This window comes from Chiloscyllium plagiosum, unplaced genomic scaffold, assembly GCF_037043375.1.
Source record: "Chiloscyllium plagiosum isolate Xiang-an unplaced genomic scaffold, Cpla_swu_hap1 HiC_scaffold_11, whole genome shotgun sequence".
Classification (NCBI taxonomy): Eukaryota; Metazoa; Chordata; class Chondrichthyes; order Orectolobiformes; family Hemiscylliidae; genus Chiloscyllium; species Chiloscyllium plagiosum.
In genome coordinates, this window is record NW_028270149.1 from 55133734 (window position 1) to 55157397 (window position 23664).

The 23664-nt window shown below is 40.7% G+C and overlaps 1 protein-coding gene and 1 long non-coding RNA gene across 6 annotated transcripts in view; one reads left to right on the plus strand and one right to left on the minus strand.

Moving 5' to 3' along the window:
• LOC122557205 (Krueppel-like factor 8) overlaps nt 1–18410 on the minus strand; it is a 188897-nt gene extending 170487 nt beyond the window's left edge. Inside the window, exon 1 of one of the 5 annotated variants that reach the window (XM_087992066.1) lies at nt 18263–18410. In XM_087992066.1, coding sequence (XP_087848192.1) covers nt 18263–18283 — 21 coding nt within the window. In that variant the 5' untranslated portion in view covers nt 18284–18410. Of the gene's footprint in view, nt 1–858; nt 999–18262 lie in introns of those variants that run through there. The other 4 variants (XM_087992067.1, XM_087992068.1, XM_087992069.1 and 1 more) reach the window with 4 other exon arrangements.
• On the plus strand, nt 17547–21403 carry LOC148148803 (uncharacterized). Its single transcript, XR_015758665.1, has 3 exons — nt 17547–17713; nt 20308–20420; nt 21320–21403. It is a non-coding gene; the product is annotated as an uncharacterized LOC148148803 (long non-coding RNA).
• Nucleotides 21404–23664: the final 2261 nt, after the last annotated feature.

Here is a 23664-nt window from a genome sequence, read left to right on the forward strand (position 1 = left end):
AGGGAATTGGAGGCAACAAGTACCTCACTTCCTCTTTCAAAAAAAAACCCAGCTGCTGGACCAAATCTGTACATTTATCTTTTAATGTCCACTAGTTATGGGCAGCGTCAGATTCTTATCCAGAAAAGCAACATTTTGCATTTGATCTCCTTTCTGTCAAATTGATATATTACCAATTATAATGCTGGTGTGCAAGGGCTGTTAATGCCAGCCAAAACGTCCAGCTAGAAATTGTGCAGGGTTTAATATATCATTGCTGCAATCCCAAAATATGCTCCATAAATTCCTTAATCATACATAGAGCTATGAGAGTAGAATGACAAGAAACTAAGCACAGTTCTAAAAGGTCAGAGACCGGAGGTGGCCCAGTAGATGTTTAACAGGGTCCAACATTATGATTCACTGTAGTGGGGGAGGAGGAGAGCTCTGACTCTCCTGTATAGTTAGTTTGCTCACAACGGAAACGAGAGTAAACCAATTCACTCAACAAGCACAGCAACAGTACTTAAGGCAAAAAAAATTGACAGACGGAGACAACAGCATGAAAAGAAACAGAACACATTTAAGACTAAAAAATATTTGCAAAGCTTGTGACTGAAAAATAGGAAGAGAATATGGAGAGAGATAAAGTTAAACTTAGAAGTAATATTGTTACTGTGACACATTAGAAGCACACTGTTAGAGCTTAGTAAAGGCTGCATCATTTCCTGGAGTTGTCTTGCTTTGCAGGCCTAGCAAAAACGTTACTTCTGCTCATTCTCAGCATCTTAAAAGTTTCTTTCCCCATATGTCATTTGATGTAAAGAAAAGTATTAAAGCACAACGCTATTCACAAACAAGCGTGGAGCATCAACTGACCTGATTTTCTACAGGGTCTTGCAATGTTTTGTTTTAAAAAAAAAGGAAACTTCTTACATTGCTGATTTTCTGCCTAACCTATTCTTCCGCCCACTGCACTTGTCAGCCTTCGTCAGCAGTCACATGACACAGTTAATTGCGCTGCTGGTCAGTGGGTGGGACTTATCTGTCGAAGCTACACAATACAGAACATACGCCCTCTGCTTCAAACTACAGCAGATACCCAGAATCTGCAATGGTTTAAAGGAGGGGACTTGTGATTTACTGCAAATTTGGCACAAAAACATACCGACCAAATAAACCAAAGCTCAAGTTAGAATTTTCCTACCAAGATTTAAGCCATTTACACATTTATTTGTCCCAACATAAAACCATTTTTTGCTAAATAGTTCAAAATCCCCTATATATGCACTGCAATTAGACAAATACTAGGTCACTGTTCCTGGGAAAAGGGAAGTTAAATCCCATTACAGCTTAAAATTTGCAGAGATATGAAATTTGGGAGATGACCCCTTTGCGTGCGCGCGCACACACACAGCATATACTCAAGGCTACAGCATCAGGTTTTAAATGCAACAATCCTCTTTACTGTATTTTATCTTTCACAATCAGCTTTTTTGTTTACTAAATCTTAATGCTCTGTTCCACCAAAATAAAAATAATCCTTCCTCGGACCTTTTCAGTACTATCATTGGAAAAGGACTTACACAACTTCTATTGCCTAAATTATGCTAGGATCTGCACAACTAATCAAGATTCTATATTTCCCTCATGTCGAACTTTATTTTTCAGGTATTGTTATCGCATAGAGTCAGAGTTATACAGCCTAAAACAGACTTTTTGGTCCAACTCATCCATTTCAACCAGATATCCAAAATTAATCTAGTCTCACTTGGCCCATATCCCTCTAAACCCTTCTTATTTGTGTACCCATCCAAATGTCATTTAAATGTTGTAATTGTACCAGCCTCCACCACTTCCTTTGGCCCACCCTTTGTGTGAAAATGTTGCCCCTTAAGTCCCTTTTTAAATCTTTCCCCTCTCACCTTAAATCCTCCCCACCCCTCTCCGCCTTCCGCAAAGACCGTTCCCTCCGCGACTACCTGGTCAGGTCCACGCCCCCTACGACCCACCCTCCCATCCTAGCACTTTCCCCTGCCACCGCAGGAACTGTAAAACCTGTGCCCACACCTCCTCCCTCACCTCCATCCAAGGCCCTAAAGGAGCCTTCCACATCCATCAAAGTTTTACCTGCACATCCACTAATATCATTTATTGTATCCGTTGCTCCCGATGCGGTCTCCTCTTCATCAGGGAGACTGGGCGTCTCCTAGCAGAGCGCTTTAGGGAACATCTCTGAGACACCCGCACCAATCAACCAAACCGCCCCGTGGCCCAACATTTCAACTCCCCCTCCCACTCTGCCGAGGATATGGGCCTCCTCCACCACCGCTCCCTCACCACCAGACGCATGGAGGAAGAACGCCTCATCTTCCACCTCGGGACACTTCAACCCCAGGGCATCAATGTGGACTTCAACAGCTTCCTCATTTCCCCTTCCCCCACCTCATCCTAGTTTCTAACCTCCAGCTCAACACTGTCCCCTTGTCTTGTCCGACCTGCCCAGCTCCTTTTCCACCTATCCACTCCACCCTCTCCTCCCTGACCTATCACCTTCATCTCCTCCCCCACTGACCTATTGTACTCTATGCTACTTTCTCCCCACCCCCACCCTCCTCTAGCTTATCTCTCCACGCTTCAGGCTCTCTGCCTTTATTCCTGATGAAGGGCTTTTGCCTGAAACGTCGATTTTGCCTGTCCTCGGAATTTTGCCTGTCCTCGAATGCTGCCTGAATTGCTGTGCTCTTCCAACACCACTAATCCAGAACACTCCCCAGGGCCTTACCATTAACTGTATAAGTCCTGCCTTGATTTACCTTACCAAAACACAACACCTCACATTTATCTAAATTAAACTCCACCTGGTACTCCTCGGCCCATATAATCAAAGTGCCATTGTCCTCGGAGATAACCTTTTTAATGTCCACTAGACCAGCAATTTTGGTGTCGCCTGCAAACTTACTAACCATTCCTCTTACATTCACATTGAAAACATTTATATAAAAATGATAAAAAGCAGTGGACCAAGCACCAATTCTTGCAGCACACCACTCCATGTACATTTGATTGATTAAATTGTTGCTGTTTAGCAGACAGGTATAAAAAGTGCCAATCTCTCTATTAGTTGGAATTATCTGCAATATATCTGTATTAGTAATCAATTCTTAAACAGAGTTAAAATTTCATATCTTTTCACTAATTGTCTTCTCACAATATTAAGTTGAAAATGAATGCAAAGGTGCCATTGTTATTTCTCCTTAAAGATGCACAATTAAGGATCTAAATGCCACTTCTACATGATAACATTGCAGAAGCAGCTGAAATCAGAGTTAGCACATCAAACTTAACCATTTGGCATTCCAGCATGGACAATGACAGTCACATGCTCAAATTTCAAAGCTGGCCGAAGAAATGGAGCAACCCCAGTGTATTAGCTGGATCAATGTATCTTAAAAACAGAGTTAGAAGTCACACAACACGAGGTTATAGTCAACAGGTTTATTTGAAATCACAAGCTTTCAGAGCACTGCTCCTTCTTCAGGTGATGAAAACTTATAATTTCAAGTAAACCTGTTGGACTGTAACTTGTTATCATGTGACTTCTGACTTTGTTCACCCCAGTCCAACACCAGCACCTCCACATCTTAAAAACAGAATAGATTACTGCACAATGTTTGTAAAGGTAATCGAATTTCTGCCTTTTCTAATTTTCTCTCCTTTTCTCACAAAAGGTATCAGCAACACAACAAACCAATAGAGAGGTGTCTACCTCAGCTTAATGGTCATTTGTTATGCCCCCTCTGACAAATTTTGTCAGCATACTAATTATTATTGGGAGACGATCCATTCATGCCCAATTCTGTCCTCGCACAACCTCATTTTCCAGTCAGAGTCATCAAAATCTGATCAAGCAGCCCTATATGGCTAACATTTCTCTTAATCACTGATCAGTTGATGAAACCTTCTGTGGCAGTGCACGAACATAAACTAGTTTGATTCTGAAGTGAACAGGGTGATGTGTTCACATAATGGATAGTAACTTATTGGAATTCATACTTAGTAGATTAGATTAGTTTACTTACAGTGTGGAAACAGGCCCTTCGGCCCAACAAGTCCAAACAGCAACCCACCCAGACCCATTCCCTACATTTACCCCTTCACCTAACACTACGGGCAATTTAGCATGGCCAATTCACCTAACCTGCGCATTTTTGGACTGTGGGAGGAAACCGGAGCACCCAGACGAAACCCACACAGACACGGGGAGAATGTGCAAACTCCACACAGACAGTTCCCTGAGGCAGGAGTTGAACCCTGATCTCTGGCACTGTGAGGCAGCAGTGCTAACCACTGTGCCACTGGAATTTGCAGCAATAATTGAGAGTATGCGAATCCAAATAGTCTGTAAATCAGAAAAGGGACTTCCACATAGACAGTTGGTTAGGGTCCACCTAAATAGGGCATCGAGACATCAAGTGTGTTCACAAGATGGCATTGTGGGGTCCCAATTTGGAGACAGCAATGGGTCCCTTGAAGGTCCAACTGAGTGACTGTAAAAGTATTCCTGCACTAAGAGGCTCCCACTCTCTCAGCTGCCTTACCCCACTCTTGTATTTTTCGAGGTGGTGGTGGTGGTGGGGGAGGGGTTCAATTTTCAAGCCTTAAGATGGGGTTACAACGAGAAAATGTCTGGGAAGCATTTAACAAGAATAAAGTGACAATTTATTTTCTCTCCACATCCAGCCCAAACACAACAAATTATGCTGGCTGAATGTGCCATCCATTAGCAATAATCATGAGAATAAAGGAGAAAATCTTTTAAACAGCCCAAATCTTATCATCACTTATTATCCAGGCTAGAGAATCAGGAACTCCAGATGACTTTGCTTATTCCTTAGACCAAGAATCACCAATGCAGAAGTAATACCAAGATCACTGACCTCAGCTGAGATCAACCAGTGCATTGCTCATCATTAACTGAGTAACAAACTTGGAAACTTGTTGATTATCCATAGGTGTGCTCTGAAAGATTTAGTGGAACACAAAATGCAGCTCACTTGTGCACTACTGCGATTTCAGTCATTTAACTCAGTGTTGCACTACCACAAAACATTTTATTAATGTTAATGCAGATGCTCAATCTAAGATATTGCACTTACTACAGTGTTGTTTATCTGCACAAAGCACAGAAGGTCAGATAAAAACCTATAATCTATAGATTTAAAATCCAATTTTAGAATAAACATCTAATGTAGAATATCCACTACCAATATAATTGGGGTATTATGACCAATTATACATTCACATATCAATTTTGCCAATGTAAAGTTGACAATATAACTGGTGTAACAAACTGTAAAGTGATTTAGATGCAAAGAATAAATGCACCCCAGCAGTATCTAGACTTAACAAATGTCTTTATCAGCAACATACTAACAGCTGTTATCTGCTACACTGAATCAAGAAGCATAAATTTGTAGAGACCTCTATTACAATTATACACTTTTATCATTGGGATCACAATTAAGTGAATCAAGAATGATTCTTCAAATAAACCCAAGTGTTAAGTAGGAGCAATTCTGTCAAAGCCTGAAGACTGTAGGAAAAACTGCATATTTCACCTTTTGTTACAAGTTTCAGCCAGATGTATTCCTGTTGCAAGACAGTGCAGTTGGATTGGAAGATGGGACTACCTGTGAAAGAAAACTACCTGTTCTCATCAGTACAATAATTCCCATGTCAGTTTTCTACCAAAATAGTTTATCTTCTCCCACAACACAAACACAAATATAATTAATGTGTCTGTCATACAGCTATTCAGATGGAACAAAGATATCTCTAAAATACAAAAATGTCATAACTGTTACACTTCATTATTAGATATTGCAGTGTTCAAACAATAGGCAACACAAAACAAGTTGTCTATTTAAACAAATTCAACGTAGTTTTCAACAGTAACCAAGTTAAGGTGTTAACTTTTCTCTCTCCAATGATGCTGTCTGAGGTCCTGAGTATTTCCAGAATTTCCTCTTTTATTTTAACATTTATTTGAATTTTAAAGTGAGGAGTGCTTACTTATAATCAGTAAAAATGTCTTAATTATTTAAATATTTCAAACCCAGACTACAAAGTGTGTGATATCTATTACATTCACGTGAAACTACCTGATTATTTAAAACGGGTTTGCCTTTAAAACTTTGGGGAACAATGGTTTTGGAAACTCCCAAATCACAATAACAAGAAAATGAGTACAGCTATCATCTAAAACAATGCATTACTTCACTACAGCAATAACTAAAATCTGTGCACAGATTTTAATGTTAGAAAGTAACCAAAACCATTTTTCAATCTGAAATCATTCTTAAAATATAGCATTTGGAGTGCTTGTTAACTACATTTGTCAGTTAAGTTACAATATTTTATTCTCCATGCAAGAAAAGATTTGTTACATCCCCCAGTTATTGGTATGAAGCCAGTACATACTTGCTGTGGTTTTTACACTTTTTTTAAAAAACTCATTTCACCGCCTTTCAGTGTTTTACCTTGCTTTTTCAGATAGCAATTAGGAACACACAGCAATGAGGCTCAGATGCAGGAACAATTCATATTTGCATAGAGTCTTTAATTCAGTAAACTATCCCAAAACAGTTTGTAGTGAAGGTCTAAGATGATAGCTTTAAATTATCCAACATTTAACTGAAATAACTTCTCGTATTTCAGTACTGGACATCTAAGAGGTAGCCTGACAACTTTGTGGCAAAATGCGTCAAGAGAAGCAGCGAGATGAAGATGGGTATCATTAGCCAATATATGTTTTCAAATAATGTCACTGAGGAACTGCAAGTAGATGAGAACAAAGAGGATACCAAGGATAGGTCCTTGGAGAATACCAGACTGCAGTTAAGACAAGAGAGGCCTTTGATGGTGATTCTCTCACTGCAACAAGAAAGAGCAGAGTGAAATCAGACAAGTGCAGTCCCAACTGGAAACATATTAGGAGAGACAGTGTGGTCTAACTATGTGAAAGGCAGCAGATAGGTTGAGATGGATGAGCAAAGATAGTCACAATCACACAGGATGTTCTTTGTGACGAAACAATTGTCTAAAAATCTGGATATATGGTCAACATATGTGAGGAATAAAGTTGCATGCAAACTACAGAAGGATGCAAGAATTATGAAATCGTGGCAAGCAGGGACTTCAATTAAGGTCATTTGGATAGGGGTAGTAACAGCACAAAGGAGTAGGTGGGGAAGGAATTCCTTAAATATGTACACTAAAACATTTTTGATTACATTTTAGATCAAGATCTGATGAATGAAATGGCACCGTGTTTCCAAAGTGCTGCCTCATGAAAACATCGATCATAATAACAATAGGTTTAGAATAGTTATGTAAACAACAATGTGCAATCAAGTGCAGACATTCTTAACTGAAGGAGAGTTAGTTTTAGTAATTTGAAAAGGGATCTGGAACTGCTGAATTGGAATCAGAAATTAGGAGGCAAAACAGTAACTGACCAATGGGAGCCATTCATAAAGAAATTTAGCTACACAATAGACATACTCCCGTGAAGAAAGGAAGGGCATCTAAATTAGTTTTCTGGGTGATTGGTCTTTATCCCTGCTTAAAGATACCAAGTAAAATTAAGTAGAAAAAGGAGACTTATGATCACAGCAAAGACGACTGTGGAAAAGGATATGGAAGATATAGACTGTTGGGAAATAGATGGTGACATCTTGCAAAATGTCCAGATTACAGAGGAGGAAGTGCTGGATGTCTTGAAACGGTTAAAAGTGGATAAATCCCCAGGACCTGATCAGGTGTACCCGAGAACTCTGTGGGAAGCTAGAGAAGTGATTGCTAGGCCTCTTGCTGAGATATTTGTATCATCGATAGTCACAGGTGAGGTGCCGGAAGATTGGAGGTTGGCAAACGTGGTGCCACTGTTTAAGAAAGGCGTTAAAGACAAGCCAGGGAACTATAGACAGGTGAGCCTGACCTCGGTGGTTGGCAAGTTGTTGGAGGGAATCCTGAGGCACAGGATGTACATGTATTTGGAAAGGCAAGGACTGATTCGGGATAGTCAACATGGCTTTGTGCGTGGGAAATCATGTCTCACAAACTTGATCGAGTTTTGGATACAGAACTGGTTCAAAGGCAGAAGACAGAGGGAGGTGGTAGAGGGTTGTTTTTCAGACTGGAGGCCTGTGACCAGTGGAGTGCCACAAGGATTGGTGCTGGGTCCTCTACTTTTTGTCATTTACAGAATTAATTTAGATGTGATCATAAGAGGTACAGTTAGTAAGTTTGCAGATGACAACAAAATTGGAGGTGTAGTGGATGGCAAAGATGGTTACCTCAGATTACAACAGGATCTTGACCAGATGGGCCAATGGGCTGAGAAGTGGTAGATGGAGTTTAATTCAGATAAATGTGAGGTGCTGCATTTTGGGAAAGCAAATCTTAGCAGAACTTATACGCTTAATGGTAAGATCCTGGGGAGCTGAACAGAGACCTTGGAGTGCAGGTTCATAGCTCCATGAAAGTGGAGTCGCAGGTAGATAGGATAGCAAAGGCGGCGTTTGGTATGCTTTCTTTTATTGGTCAGAATATTGAGTATAGGAGTTGGGAGGTCATGTTGTGGTCATGTTGGTCAGGCCACTGTTGGAATATTGCATGCAATTCTGGTCTCCTTCCTATCGGAAAGATGTGAAACTTGAAAGGATTCAGAAAAGATTTACAAGGATGTTGCCAGGGTTGGAGGATCTGAGCTACAGGGAGAGGCTGAACAGACTGGTGCTGTTTTCCCTGCAGTGTCGGAGGCTGAGGGGTGACCTTATAGAGGTTTACAAAATTATGAGGGGCATGGATAGAATAAATAGACAAAGTCTTTTCCCTGGGGTGGGGGAGTCCAGAACTAGAGGGCATAGGCTTAGGGTGAGAGGGGAAAGTTATAAAAGAGACCTAAGGAGCAACTTTTTCATGCAGAGGGTGACACGTGTATGGAATGAGCTGCCAGAGGATGTGGAGGAGGCTGGTACAATTGCAACATTTAAGAGGCATTTGGATGGGTATATGAGTAGGAAGGGTTTGGAGGGATATGGGCCAGGTGCTGGCAGGTGGGACTAGATTGGGTTGGGATATCTAGTTGGCATGGACGGGTTGGACCGAAGGGTCTGTTCCATGCTGTACATCTCTATGACTCTAAGACGACCAAATAGAGCATTGAAGTACAAAAGAAAACTAAAAAGAAGCAACAAGAACAGCAAAGAGAAAATAACCATAAATTAGTGACTAAAAAGGAATCCAAATCTGTTATAAACAGAAATAGTAAAGGGCTAATAATAAAAAGGGTGGGAAGCAAAACAGATAATCTGTGGAATCAGTAGGCATAGCTGAGTTACAATATGTGAACTTTGCACCTGCCTTCCTGAGAAGTGATGCTGCCGATAGAAACACCGAAGTGAGTATGTGGCAGCAATATTCAACAGGATAAAAATAAACAGGATGCACCTAAAATGATGGAAGTCTACAGTGTAAAAGTGACATGCTTTTCTAGGTTACAAAGGAAGTAAGGATGCAAGTCACATGAGACTATTGCCACAATTTTCTAATCCTTCTTAAACAAGGGGCATGATAGGACTGGGGAATATTACCACCCCGCCCTGTTGCCGACCACTTCAACTCCACCTCCCCCAAGGACATGCAAGTCCTGGGCCTTCTCCATCGCCAAATCCAAGCCACCCGACAATTGGAGGAAGTACACCTCATTTTCTGCCTTGGGACCCTTCAACCACACAGCATCGATATCAACTTCACCAGATTCTAAATCTCCCCTTCCCCCACCTCATCCCAGATCCAACCATCCATCTTGGCACTGCCTTCAATGCCTGTCCTACCTTTCCATCTATCTGCTCCACCCTCTCCTCTGACCTATCACCCCCACCTGCATCCACTCAGTCCCACCCCCACCCCCACCCCCCTATTTATCTCTCAGACCCGTTTCCCCCTCCACATTACTGATTAGATTAGATTCCCTATAGTATGGAAACAGGCCCTTCGGCCCAACAAGTCCACACCGACCCTCCAAAGAGTAACTCACCCAGACCCGTTCCCCTACATTGACCCCTGACTAATGCACCTAACACTACGGACAATTTAGCATGGCCAATTCACCTAACCTGCACATCTTTGGATTGTGGGAGGAAACCGGAGCACCTGGAGGAATCCCACACAGACACGGGGAGAATTGCAAACTCCACACAGAAGTTGTCCGAGGCAGGAATCGAACCTGGGACCTTGGCACTGTGAGGCAGCAGTGCTAACTATTGAGTCGCCGTGCCATCCCTGAGCTGCCGTGCTACCCCCGAGCCATTGTGCCACCCCGGTTTCCAGGAGGTTATTACCAGAGCCAAGTAAAAACTGGCATTGGGTACATAAAAGTAAAGAGATGAGTATGTGGCTCAAAGATTGGTGTTGGAGAAATTGGTTTCAGTGCATGGGCCACTGGGGACATCAGTACTGGTGAAAGTGAGGGCTGTACCATGGGATGATCTACCCTGAACCATCTTGTGAAATGCATCACTAAAGAAGTGAAGAGGGTTTTAAATAGTAGTGGGCTAGGGATCAAAAGTGGAAAGATGTAGGAGATCAAACAGCAGAGACAAGCTAAGTGAGCAAAACATTAAAATGAGAAATGAGAGTCAGAGGAGCACAGATTTTAAAAAAACTCAGAATACATCAACAGTCAAGGTTATATCTTACCAAGATAACAAAAAGTCAAAACTAAAGGTTCTGAATCCAAATGTGCATGGCATTCAAAACAGAAGTAATGAATTGGTTGCACAAATTGAAGTAAATAAATAGAGAATTATTTGATCTTCAAGAAGAGATGAAATACTATTAACCAAGATGGCATCTATGCAATTCAATAGATGACCGTGATTCAGCAGATCAGTTAGTGTACAAATTGTTTGGATGGAAATAAGGAATAGTAGGAGAAAGACATCACGTGTGGGAATGATCTACAGGACCATTGACTATAACCACATTGTGAAACACAATATACAAGAAGAAATATTTGGTGCTTGTCATAAAGGGACAGCAATAATTATGAATGACTTCAATCTACATATAAAATGTAAATATGAGATTCATAGTAGTGGCCTGGATGAGAAGTTCATAGAATACTTCTGAGGTATTTCCTCAAGGAGCACATTCTGGAACCAAGCTGAGGGTAGATATAGAAGGCTTAGTATTGTATAATGGAACAGAAATAATTAGTGACCTCAGAACAAAGAGATCCTTGGGTAACAGCAGACCACAATAAGACTGAATTTTATTTCCAGTTTGTAAAAGAGTAAATTGGGTGTAAGACTAGTCTATTAAACTGAAATAGGGCATCTATGTGGGCATGAAAGCTGAGCTAGCTGAAGTGAACTGACATTCTAAGAACTAGATCAATACAGACATACAGGCAGACCTTTCGGAGAAAGGAAAGTCCACCGTCTGTGGTTAACTAAAGTAGTTCACAGAAATACCAAAATTAAGGAAAACCATATAACTGTAGACAGGTGAGTGACTGGTCAGATGATTGGTCAGAGTAGAAAGACTGGCAGAGAATGAGTAAAAGGTTAATCAGGAGAAAGATGTTAGAGAATAAGAGGAAGCTACCTAAGGATGTAAAAGCAGATAGCAAGGAGTATATACTGGTATCTAAAAAGGAAAACAAGAAGTAAAATGACTGTTAGTTCTCTGGACAGTTAATGGTAGATAATAAGGAAATGGTGGATGAAACAAATGCCCTGAGCATACAAAAACATGGCAGTAATAGATACATTGACAAATGGAAGGGAAAAGGAAGCTTAGTGAAATTATAATCACAAGAGAAGCAAAACTAGGTAAACTGAGGGAGCTACATGCTGATGTGGACTCAGATCCATAAGGAGTTCAGAGCAGTAGATGTGATCTATATGGACTTCAGTAAGGTGTTCGACAAGGTTCCCCATGGAAGACTAATTAGCAAGGTTAGATCTCATGGAATACAGGGAGAACTAGCCATTTGGATACAGAACTGGCTCAAAGGTAGAAGACAGAGGGTAGTGGTGGAGGGTTCTTTTTCAGACTGGAGGCCTGTGACCAGTGGAGTGCCACAAGGATCGGTGCTGGGTCCTCTACTTTTTGTCATTTACATAAATGATTTGGATGCGAGCATAAGAGGTACAGTTAGTAAGTTTGAAATGACACCAAAATTGGAGGTGTAGTGGACAGCAAAGATGGTTATCTCAGATTACAACAGATAGGCTGAGAAGTGGCAGATGGAGTTTAATTGATAAAGGGCTTATGCCAGAAACATCAACTCTCCTGCTGCTCAGATTCTGCCTGACCTGCTGTGCTTTTCCAGCGCCACAGTTTTTGACTCTGACTCTCCAGCATCTGCAGTCCTCAATTAATCCTGGGGGATATTACTGCCAAGTGTAATAAGGGGTTGTGCCTTGGAGTGGGGGATATTACAGCAAGTGAAAAGAATAGTATAAACCTAGCAATTACAAAGGAGTCAGGACTTTCAGGTAGTAAACTGGGACATTATTTGGCATTTAGTAAATGTAGAAACTTCAGTTGTAGGCTCTTTCACATGGGTCTAAATGATTTGCAGCGTTTGGACAAATGTTTTAGGGAGCAACACAAATAACAGATTATCCATGCAGTGTATGTCAATTACACCTACTGTCCTCATTCTTGTGTGTGAAACAGGCACTGCTGTGCAAAAGGACTGGAAATTGTAGCCAATGAGTCTTTCAATCTTTTGTTCCAAATAACATCTCTATTAGGAAGCTTCAAACATTGTTACTATAGAACTGTAAAACAAATGAACAAGCCAATTGAAATGTAACCCCCAACTTACAAAGCGAGATTTCCATCCTCTGAGCATAAGGAATAAACTGTCCACTGCTCAAAATGAGGACTTATTTTTTTAAGTGGTATCAAATGTAACTATGAATGTTGTATGCATGTAGTGCTAGTTGATCACCCCAACATTGTTTATAAAGTTTTCAGCTTCTAATCCAGGCTAGTCTTTCAAGAACAGTGATCTGACATTTTCAGAGCCATTACAACAGACAATATAATTGCAAATTGTTATTGTACTTAATGATTACTACAATTCCATTTCTTAACTATGCAGATTCGCTTTAAATCTTCTACATCCTAGTTTTTTTAAAAAAAACAATTGTGACTAGCAACACTTTTATTTGTTGCCGACTCCAAACAGCCACGGGGAGTTGGTGGCAAGCTGCCTTCTTGAAATACTGAACTACTGCGGATACAGCCAAGGTGCTGTTGGGAAGTGAGCTCCAAGATTTTGACCTAGAAATGCAGAAGGGGTTGTGATGCATATACAAATCAGATGGTGAATGACATGGAAAATAACTTGCAGGTGATGGAGGAGATGGTCTCCATATATCTCATGAGCTTGTGTTCCTAGTCTGCAGAAGTCACAGGTTTGGAATGTGTCACAACTTGCTGCAGTGAACCTGTAGATAGATATGCACTACAGACAATATGGTGGGTAGAGATTTCAGATGAGGAAGCATAGGATGCTGATCAATTGGGCAATCTTGTCATGGAAAATGTTGAGCTTCTTGAGGATTGTTGCACTTGTAGGGTAACAGACTTTGAATCAGAGCATTCAAAATGATGATGAGGAAGTAAAAGTCGCAGCTGGAAGACAGCATAAGCTTTATATAGCGTGAAGATAAATATGTGTATAGATGAAGCTGCAAGTAGAGTTACGACAGGACGTGCAATGGACTCTTAGCCTTACTTTGGGAGATTAAACAATGTTTGACATTAACACAACAAAACAGAATACATCCAGGCAAGTGATTTGTGACTGTCAGATGGAGAAATAGTTTTCAGATGCATCACTCATACTGAACACCAGGACAAAGAAGCAGCACTTTGAAAGCTAGTGCTTCCAAATAAGTCCGCTGGTAATAACCTGGTGTTGAGAGATTTTAACTGAATACTAAACCTCTGACCTGATCTTGCAGCCAGTAACACAATACATGGTACTGGTACATCCAGTTAACACTTGGGTTAATGGTGAGGGAATCCTATGATTATAATACAGATAAATATCAAGGGAAAAGAGAGATAGTCACCATCCGGTATCTGAGTGACAAATAACATTGATGCTACACTTCAGCTCATGTCAGAACGATGCCCAGGTCTTTCTCCAGCCAGATAAAGACGGCTTCAATAAATGGTGGATTGTAAGTGGAGCTGAACACTATTCAATCAGTGAAGACTCTCACTTTTCCCTTTATGATAGGATCAAGATCATTGATCTAGAAGTAGATGATGCTTGTACCGAGAATACAATCCTGATGAATTCCCACTGCATGATCTTTGGACTGAGATGGTTCATTCTCAACAAACTTTATTCATGCTAGGCATGACTTTAAACATTGGGCAGATAGACCCCAATTTCCATCAACTTCAATTTTACAAAGGCTTCTTGATGCCATCCCCAAACATCTAGGCAGTCAAAATCCAAACCAAACACAAGCGAGCAGTTTATTGCAGAATAGGTATTACTTGAGAGAACTTTCAATGGATCCTTTGTGACAATACAATGGCTTTAAGAGATTTGAAGGTTTGACCAAAATTGTGTCATTCACTAATCTTCTACACCACTCCCCCAAAGCAACAAAACCTCACCTAAAAAAATCTTTCAAACCCTCCTGCAAGGATATCTGTCCCATGCCAATGTAGGTGCAACTTGTCGGGCATGCATGGGCCCCACCTTCTCCACAAATGGGTCCAGTGACCCAGGATTATAAAGCCATCCCTGTCCAACTGTTCAGCCATGCATTCAATTGTTCCATCTGGCCTATTCTTATTCTTACTAGCATAGTGTGTAAGCCGAAGACTACAACCCTGGTTTTTAATCTGCTAACTAGCTACCAAAATTCTCATCGCAGGATCTCATCCCTCTTTCTACCTTTTTTGTTGTTCCCTATGTGAACTATGATCACTGATTTATTGCCATCCCCTTCAGAATGCCCTGCAGCTGTTCAATTATATCTTTGAGCTTGGTCCCAAGGAGGCAACAGGATTCTAAAGTCATGAGGCTGAGGGATGACCCTCAGAGGTTTATAAAATCATGACTGGCAAGGATAAAATAAATAAACAAGGTCTTTTTTCTTGGGGTGGAGGAATGTAGAACTAGAGGGCATAGGTTTAGGGTGTGAGGGGAAAAATTTAAAAGGGACCTAAGGGACAACTTTTTCACACAGCGTATGGAATGAGCTGCCAGAGAATTGGTGGAGGTTTGTACAGTTACAATATTTAAAACGCATCTGGATGGGTAAATGATTAGGAACAGTTTAGAGGGATATAGGCTAAGTGCAGGATATCTGGTTGGCATGGACAATATGAACCAAAGGGTTATGACTCTATGTACTATTTATTTTTGAAGAGAGGTTTTAAGGCAGGGGTGCCAAGCAGTTGACAGAGCCACAAGAGTAAGTAGTTTGAGAGGTCTTGGTTTTATTTTAAAGTTGGAACAATAGAAGCAGCTTGAATAGGTGTGGTCAAACTCCCATAGAACCAGAATTTTTCATTTCAATAGTAGTTATTGCTGGGGTCTTGAATTTGGGTTTGGAAGCTGCAGTACATCTCTTTCTCAAGCGTTTCCTTTTGATGCTTTCCTGCTGGATTGGTGTTTCACACAAGATCAATCTGTTTTTCTGAACTTGCCTTCCTCAGGCATGTGTTTATGGGATGTTACTGGGAACAGATAATTAGAACAGTTACTCTATTGATTATTTTGTTAAGGACTTCAATAAAGTTACAACTAAGTCAATTTTATTTTCATTCTTTCTTTTGTTGTATTTCAACTATAGTGTGAATAAAGTGTGCTTTCTTGAATCTGGTAGTTTGACAAGTCAAATTGCATCTGGAATGCAACATGTACACTTACCCTTAAAATAAGAAACATTTAGAGTCCAGACCATGGGAGGCTGGTTAGCAAGGTTAGATCTCATGGATTACAGGAAGAACTAGCCATTTGGATACAGAACTAGATCAAAAAGTAGAAGACAGAGGGTGGTGATGGAAGGTTGCTTTCAGACTGGAGGCCTGTGACCAGTGGAGTGCCACAAGGATCGATGCTGGGTCGACTACTTTTCATCATTTATATAAATGATTTAGATATTAACATAGGAGATATAGTAGTACGTTTGCAGATGACACCAAAATTGGTGGTGGAGTGGACTGCGAAGGTGGCTACTTCAGAGTACTACAGGATCTTGATCAGATGGGCCAATGGGCTGAGGAGTGGCAGATGGAGTTTAATTTAGATCAATGCAAGGTGCTGCGTTTTGGGAAAGCAAATCAGAGCAGGACTTATATTGGTAAGGTCTTAGGGAATGTTGGTGAACAAATGGCAAGGTCTTAGGGAGTGTTGCTGAACAAAGAGACCTTGGAGTGCAGGTTCATAGCTCCTTGAAAGAACAGTCGCAAGTAGATAGGATAGTGAGGACAGTATTTGGTATGCTTTCCTTTATTGGTCAGAGCATTGAGTAGAGGAGTTGGGAGGTCATGGTGCAGACATTAGTTAGGCCACTTTTGGAATATTGCATGCAATTCTGGTCTCCTTCCTATCAGAAAGATGTTGTGAAACTTGAAAGGGTTCAGAAAAGATTTACAAGGATGTTGCCAGGGTTAGAGGATTTGAGCTATAAGGAGACGCTGTATCAGCTGGGGTTGTTTTCCCCATGGTGTCAAAGACTGAGGGGTGACCTTATAGAGGTCTACAAAATCATGAGGGGCATGGATAGGGTAAATAGACAAAGTCTTTTCCTTGGGATGGGGGAGTCCAGAACTAGAGGGCATAGGTTTAGGGTGAGAGGGGAAAGATGTAAAAGGGACCTAAGGGGCAATTTTTTCCACACAAAGGGTGGTACATGTATGGAATGAGCTACCAGAGGAAGTGGTGAAGGTTAGTACAATTGCAGCATTTAAAAGGCATCTGGATGGGTATATGAATAGGAAGGGTTTGGAGGGATATGGGCCAAGTGCTGGCAAATGGGATGAGATTAGGATAGGATATCTGGTCAGCATGGGCGAGTTGGACTGAAAGGTCTGTTTCCATACTGCACATCTCTATGACCATCTTAACATATTGAGAGGGTTTGGCCTGGGCTGAAACAGATGCCATCACTTTGCTGATGTTTGAGGAGGCTGATAGTGATAACTGGTAAGATTCGATTGATATTGTATTAGAAAATAGCTGAACACAGCATAACACACAGGATAATTAAACTGTATGAAGGCTGCTTCTCCAATTGTGATGGTTTCAAGCCTGAGCAGTGGTGGATCATTCACTGGATCTTTTGGCTGAAGGCAGTTGCAAATGCCCACTCTTTCACTGGGCTCTGCTATCATTGAAGATAGAGATATTCATGAAGCTTGGTGTTTACATTAGTTGTTTCACTGCCCAGCATTTAATTTAAGATGTCTACAGAGCTTTGATCCAATTGGTTTGTTGTGGGATCGCATCCAGCCTTGCCGAGTTGGCACCTCATTTTCTGGTATGCCTGGTGCTGCTCTCCGGCACTCAGTACAACAAGGTTTGGCCATGAAATTATAAATGTGGTGGCAAAACTAACCGTCGACATAAAAGGAAGGAAAAACTCAAGTATAAAACTATGCCAGCTAAATTAAGGTACATCAATTATACAGTAAACATTTAAATATGTGAATATTTAATTTACAGGAAAGAATTGTGCTAAAAACTTTTTTAAAAGCAACAAACTCGTTCGATCCTAACATTCACCCTGTATTCAAATACAAACTAAAGGATTATTGCATTCTAAGCATTGTAGTGATCATATGAAATGAGTGTCTGGATACAAAAAAAATCATCGATTAATAGCGCTCTTGATGTTACTGAATACATTCCCACAAGTGATATAAAACACTGGTGCTGTAGCTCCGCATTTAAATGCAGCCGTAATGCTAGTTACGGGGAAGGGCTGCTCTCGGGAGGCGGGTGCTGTGCTTTAACAGCACCATGTCTGTCTGTCTGCCTGCTTCCTTTGTGAGTGCGGAGGGCGGCTTTACGTTAACCCAAGTCTCACCAACCTCTGTGTGTATGTGAGCAAGAGAGGCCCACACCGGGTACCACCTTCACCCTGGCCCGGAACGGCGAAGGTTGAGCAGGGGAAGGAACTACAGACACAAACAGAAAAAACGGGCTGGGTCCGCCACTTACTTTCTCCACCTCCGAGTGCATGTTGCTGCTGCTGCCACTCCTCTCTCTCACACTGCTTCCTGGTGCTGACAGCAGCTTGTTCTCATGGCGTAGGGACTGGGTGTGTATGCAGGGAAGGGGGGTGTATCTTTCCCTTCTTCAAATATATAAAAAAAATGTCGATCCTGCCTGTCGAAACGAACAGCCTGGCCCTAACCACACCCTTGCGGCAACGCCCCGTCGTTTCTGTATCATGGAACACGCAGTGCGGCAACGCCTGAGCACAGTAGCTAGGGATGGAGAGAGTCCTCAAACAGATAAGGGAGGCCGAGGGATTAGTTTCCCCTTCCACAACTGATTGCCAGTATTCAAATAAGACTACGTCCTCGAGGGGAACATCACCACCAACAAAAACAAAATCCCCAGCTCTTATCACTTTGCTTTCGTTCGGAATCTACAGTGTAACGTGTAATCTAGTGACCAACCTAACCAGGCAGGAACCGCCTTTGCCATTCGATTTAGGCGTGAACTGAAAAATAGACCAGAGCGATGGTCCCAACAAAATGTTATTTTCTGTAATGAAATGGGATGCATCCTGAAAAACAAACGTTGGTAGGGTCATAACAATTCAATTCCTGACACCCACGATGGACCTATTCCCTCTAATCCTGATTTGGAGAAGCTGGTGTTGGACTGGGGTGTACAAAATTAAAAATCACACACCAGGTTATAGTCCAACAGGTTTAATTGGAAGCACTAGCTTTCGGAGCACTGCTCCTTCACAACCACCTGATGAAAGAGCGGTGCTCCAAAAGCTAATGTTTCCAATTAAACCTGTTGGACCATAACCTGGTGTTGTGATTTTTAACCCTCTAATCCTATTACCCTAGACATTTGGCTAATTTATTTTTCTTCAAATTCATCTTGTTTCCTTTAATAATGAATTCCCCTTTAAATTATACTTTCAGATCTACTCCTACGTTCTAACAGAATCCACTTTTTTCTTCTATTAGTTTATAAAGTTGAGGATTTAATGTACTGAGAATAAGGCCCAATAATGAATCGTAAACTAAAAATGAAAGAGCAGAATAGAATGCAATGACCATGATATATTGAAGTTTACGATTATACTCCTCAAAAAAAGGAGAATGTGTGAAACAGAAACTTGCATAGGTTTAAAACAGGTTGAAATGTTAATACATGATAGAGGATAAATGCATTGAAGGAAAGTGGACCATATCTAGAAATACTTTACATCAAATGCAATTTTGTGGAGATATTAGAGTGGTGGTAATGCTACTGCGTGGATTATCTAGAGATCCAGCTTTAAATTCAATTCACAAATTTGAAATTGGAAATTAGTAAGAAATGATGGACTGTTTTCACATCACTGAATTTGAATTCTTGAGGTGGGAAAGTGAATGAAAGAGAAATGGCATTAAATTAAAACTAGCTAAGATGTAGAAATGCCGTTGTTGGACTGAGGTAGACAATGTCAGAAGTCACATGACACCAGATAGTTAGACTATATCCTGGGGTCCTGTGACTTCTGGCTTTAAAGTTAGCTAAGGACCAGAAGTCAGTTGAAACTCAAACAAAAGTGGTTAATAGTGGCTAGTGAAATTGATTACTAATCATGACATTGACATAATAAATCTCTTAGAAAAAAAAAGTTTCTGAGAGAGAGGTAGTAGTTATCATGATGAGAAGGTTAAAAAGTAGCATTTTGAAAGTAGAGAAGATGAAACATCTATAAGTGTGGTCTATTGGAAGAGAATTAGATTTATAGGAGGTTGGAAGAACATTTTATGAGTAAGTCATACTTAAATATCAGCAAGAGTTTTGATTTAAACCACATGTGATTAGTTCTCAGGGTAGAATTGTAAGAAATGGGCAATAAATTTGTGAAGTGAACTGCAAATTGGTTAAGCCCCAAGATTAATCCAGTGTGTTTGAGAATGAAACAAGTGAGCATGAACAGGATATGACAGGGAACATTGCCAAGTCCATTGCTTTATGGATTTCTATTCAAATAATTTGAATTTGGCGACAAAATTCATTCACAGGATGAAGACGTTGCTCGCTACGACAGCATTTATTGCCCATCTTAAATTGCCCAGAAGGCAATTAAGAATCAACCACATTGCCATAGATACGGAGTCACATGTAGGCCAACCAGGTAAGGATGACAGTTTCCTTCCCTAAAGGACCTTAGTGAACCAGACCATTTCCCCTGACAATTGACAGTGGATTCATGGTATCATTAGACACTTAATTCCAAACTTTTGTTGAATTCAAATTTCACCATCTGCAATGTGGGGATTTGAACCTGGGTCCCCCTGACAATGCCTGGGTATCTGGATTAATATTCCTGATGAAGGACTTTTGCCCGAAACACCGATTTTCCTGCTCCTCGGATGTTGCCTGACAGCTGTGCTTTTCCAGCACCACACTCTTGTCCCTGGATAAATAGACCAGCAAAAATACTGTTAAGCCATATCTAGCAAATTTAAGGGTGTTTCAAATAGTAAGGTGCAGGCAAACCAAACGTAAGGAGTTTGTTGGTAAAGTACATAGTAATGACAATTGGAAAAATCCTGGATCATTTGGCAAAAATGCTAATAATTACACGTTAGTGTCATTTCAATGTCATTTAACATCGTATTTCCTGTTGGAAATGCTTGCACAGCAAGGTTTAGGATTTACTTGAATGCACAATGGTTTTGAGAAGAATGCACTGGTAATTCCTTTCTTTATCTGTTTTCAATATGCATCTAGGTTATGACCTTTCATTTCCAAGTGTTCTGCTACCTTCAGGCGTCTTGTTTGTGTTGTTACCCAGAACTATGTCTAACATGGCATGTTGTGGGACTATCAAACAACCTGATTAGAAAATATTATTAAAAATGTTCTAAGGCATTTCTCTTTGTGAACTGAAAGATACTTTACTCCAATCCTCTTTAGAATAATTAGGATAAAAGACCACCTTTTAGCACTGTCATGCAACTGCTATGTACGTCATAGAGGCAAACATCTTCTCAAGACTCTAGTATTGTTCAGCTGCAGCTTCTTTTCCAGGGGCGCTTGTGCCTAGTGGCTCAATGTCACCAACTAATTTTGAAGATAGAGATCGCCCATTGCCAAGGATGAAGAGATTGTAATATTGCTGTGGGGTGGAGAAGGGGAGGAAAACATCCATTTTCTTCCCCAGGACTGAAAGTTAAAGCTGGAAGGACAAGGCAGATGGTAAAAAAGAGTGCATTCATTCAGCAGAAAACCGCACAGGACTTAGCTGCTTTTGTGTTTTCTAGAAACTAAGATGCCTGTTCACAGTGAACACAACAGCATTTTCTCTAATAGAGCATCAAATTAAATCCACCAGTAATCAGATTGCTTGTTCTTCAGCTCAAAAACATGTTTCAGTTCCCAGCCATGCACAGTTATGAGTCTAAAACAACACAGTGGTGTAAAAGGGCAGCTGGGAACAATTAAACATGTGGACAAAACTAACCACTCCATCTCCTGCCAATGTACCTGAGCAGGAAATCAGTGATGTTAATGTCATCATTGTGCACCCACACTGTGCTGGGACCAAAACTGGAAGTATTGCACCCGTTATTGCAATCTTACTCCTAGATTTCTCCCCAAATCATCCTGTTTGTCACTCCCCATCACTGCTTCCCTCATTATCCTACTGACCATGTTCCCCCACTGTCCCACCAATTGCCCCCTCTCTTCACCACTGGGCTATACCACTGGATTCCCTCTTCACTGCTCCACTCACCATCCCAGTGGGCACTCCTTCCATTATTCCCCTTGTCATCCCACAGACCGCACACCCTCACTGCATCACTCCCCATTCCACTGACTCCCTGTCTGACTGCTCCCCTTACCATCCCATTGGCTGCAGCCCTTGTTGCACCCTCCACTACGGCTTGCCACTTTGTTCAGAGATTCAGGGAGCAGGTGAGGCACTGAGGGCTCACTGCTCTGGCTCTACAATTTTGTAATATTTTTCTGAGCACCAGGATGCTACTAGCAGTGATGATATATGTGCAGTTACTGTATGGCTGTGAGCGTACTTCATGCAGTTGTGATGGCAAAAAATGCAGTTAAATGTAAATATAGAACAGACTGAGGAGGACAGTGAATTGAAGATGGAAAAATCAATTTAATAAGTTACAGAAAGAGAAATAAAAAGAGAGAAATGAAGACTGATCTAAGAAAAACATACAAAACTTAAAAGTCTTAAACTTAAAATTTTAAAAATCTCAAAATTCAAAACCAAAAGGAATTAAATTCTACAGTTTAATCATGAATTTTCAGTACTAGAGGGGATAGTTGATAGATATTAACCCATCACATTATTAAAAGGATATTTATATAAATAATGACAAGATGTAAAATTTCAGTGGTAATTTTAATGTTTAATCCATTAGAAAATACAGTGACCTCCTTAAAAAAGGTCTGATGGTGAGATGCTTTTTTATGAAGCTAAAGCACAGTAATTCTAATTATATTTTTGGAAATTCACATTTTATTGTGCATCTGCTGCTTACCTCAAGTTACACATAAATTTACCATTTACCTGTAAATAATGGCAAGCATCATGAGTTGCACCATTTTTTTGGCAACAATTTAGGTGAGGCATTATCCATGAATTGAGATACTTTTGTACACTACTCTAACTTGCTATACATATATTGTGAGTCTGCCGTGTTTACGTTACTAAATAACCTGAAACTTTAACTTCAATTCGTGCATTTAACAGAGCTGAGCAAGGAATCTAGCAAGATCCATTAAATCACTTGTTGCCTCAGTTTTGGCCAGGTATAAGAAGGATTGGGTGGGGTCACAGATCATGTAGATTTGAGATTTGGTTATTGGCTGAAAATAGTGGAATATATTTAGTGATGCAATTTTTTGGAGGCATTCAACTGAGCTTATGTCTGCAAATAGGGTAAGTCTTTCATTGCTAGGCAACTGTGGTGCACTGTAGCTTGAATAGAAAGCATCACTTGTTCTTTGATCAGGCTGGAGAAAAGCAAATGGTAGGAAGCATCATGGGAAAAGCAAATGACTGGGGGAAGGGACTGCTCCAGTTAAAAAAAATTTAAAATCACATCAAGCTTGTATTCTCCTTCATTTAGTTGCTTCCCTGCTGATTGTTTTAATATCAATGGCAATGAGATGTAATAGTCAGAATGAGAAATCTATATACCAATATATTTCTTTTAAAATGTCGCAACGTTAACCTTAATTGTTGTTTTGAAAATAGGGGCGGCAGAGCTCAGTTGCTAGTTGGTTCGCGAGTAGTTCAGAAAAACACCAACAGCATGGTTTTTCTGGGCTGAGGTAGATCTGGGACCTGCTTCCTCACCCTGCCCCTGAGATAGGAAGGCAATGGCAAACCCCCACTGACA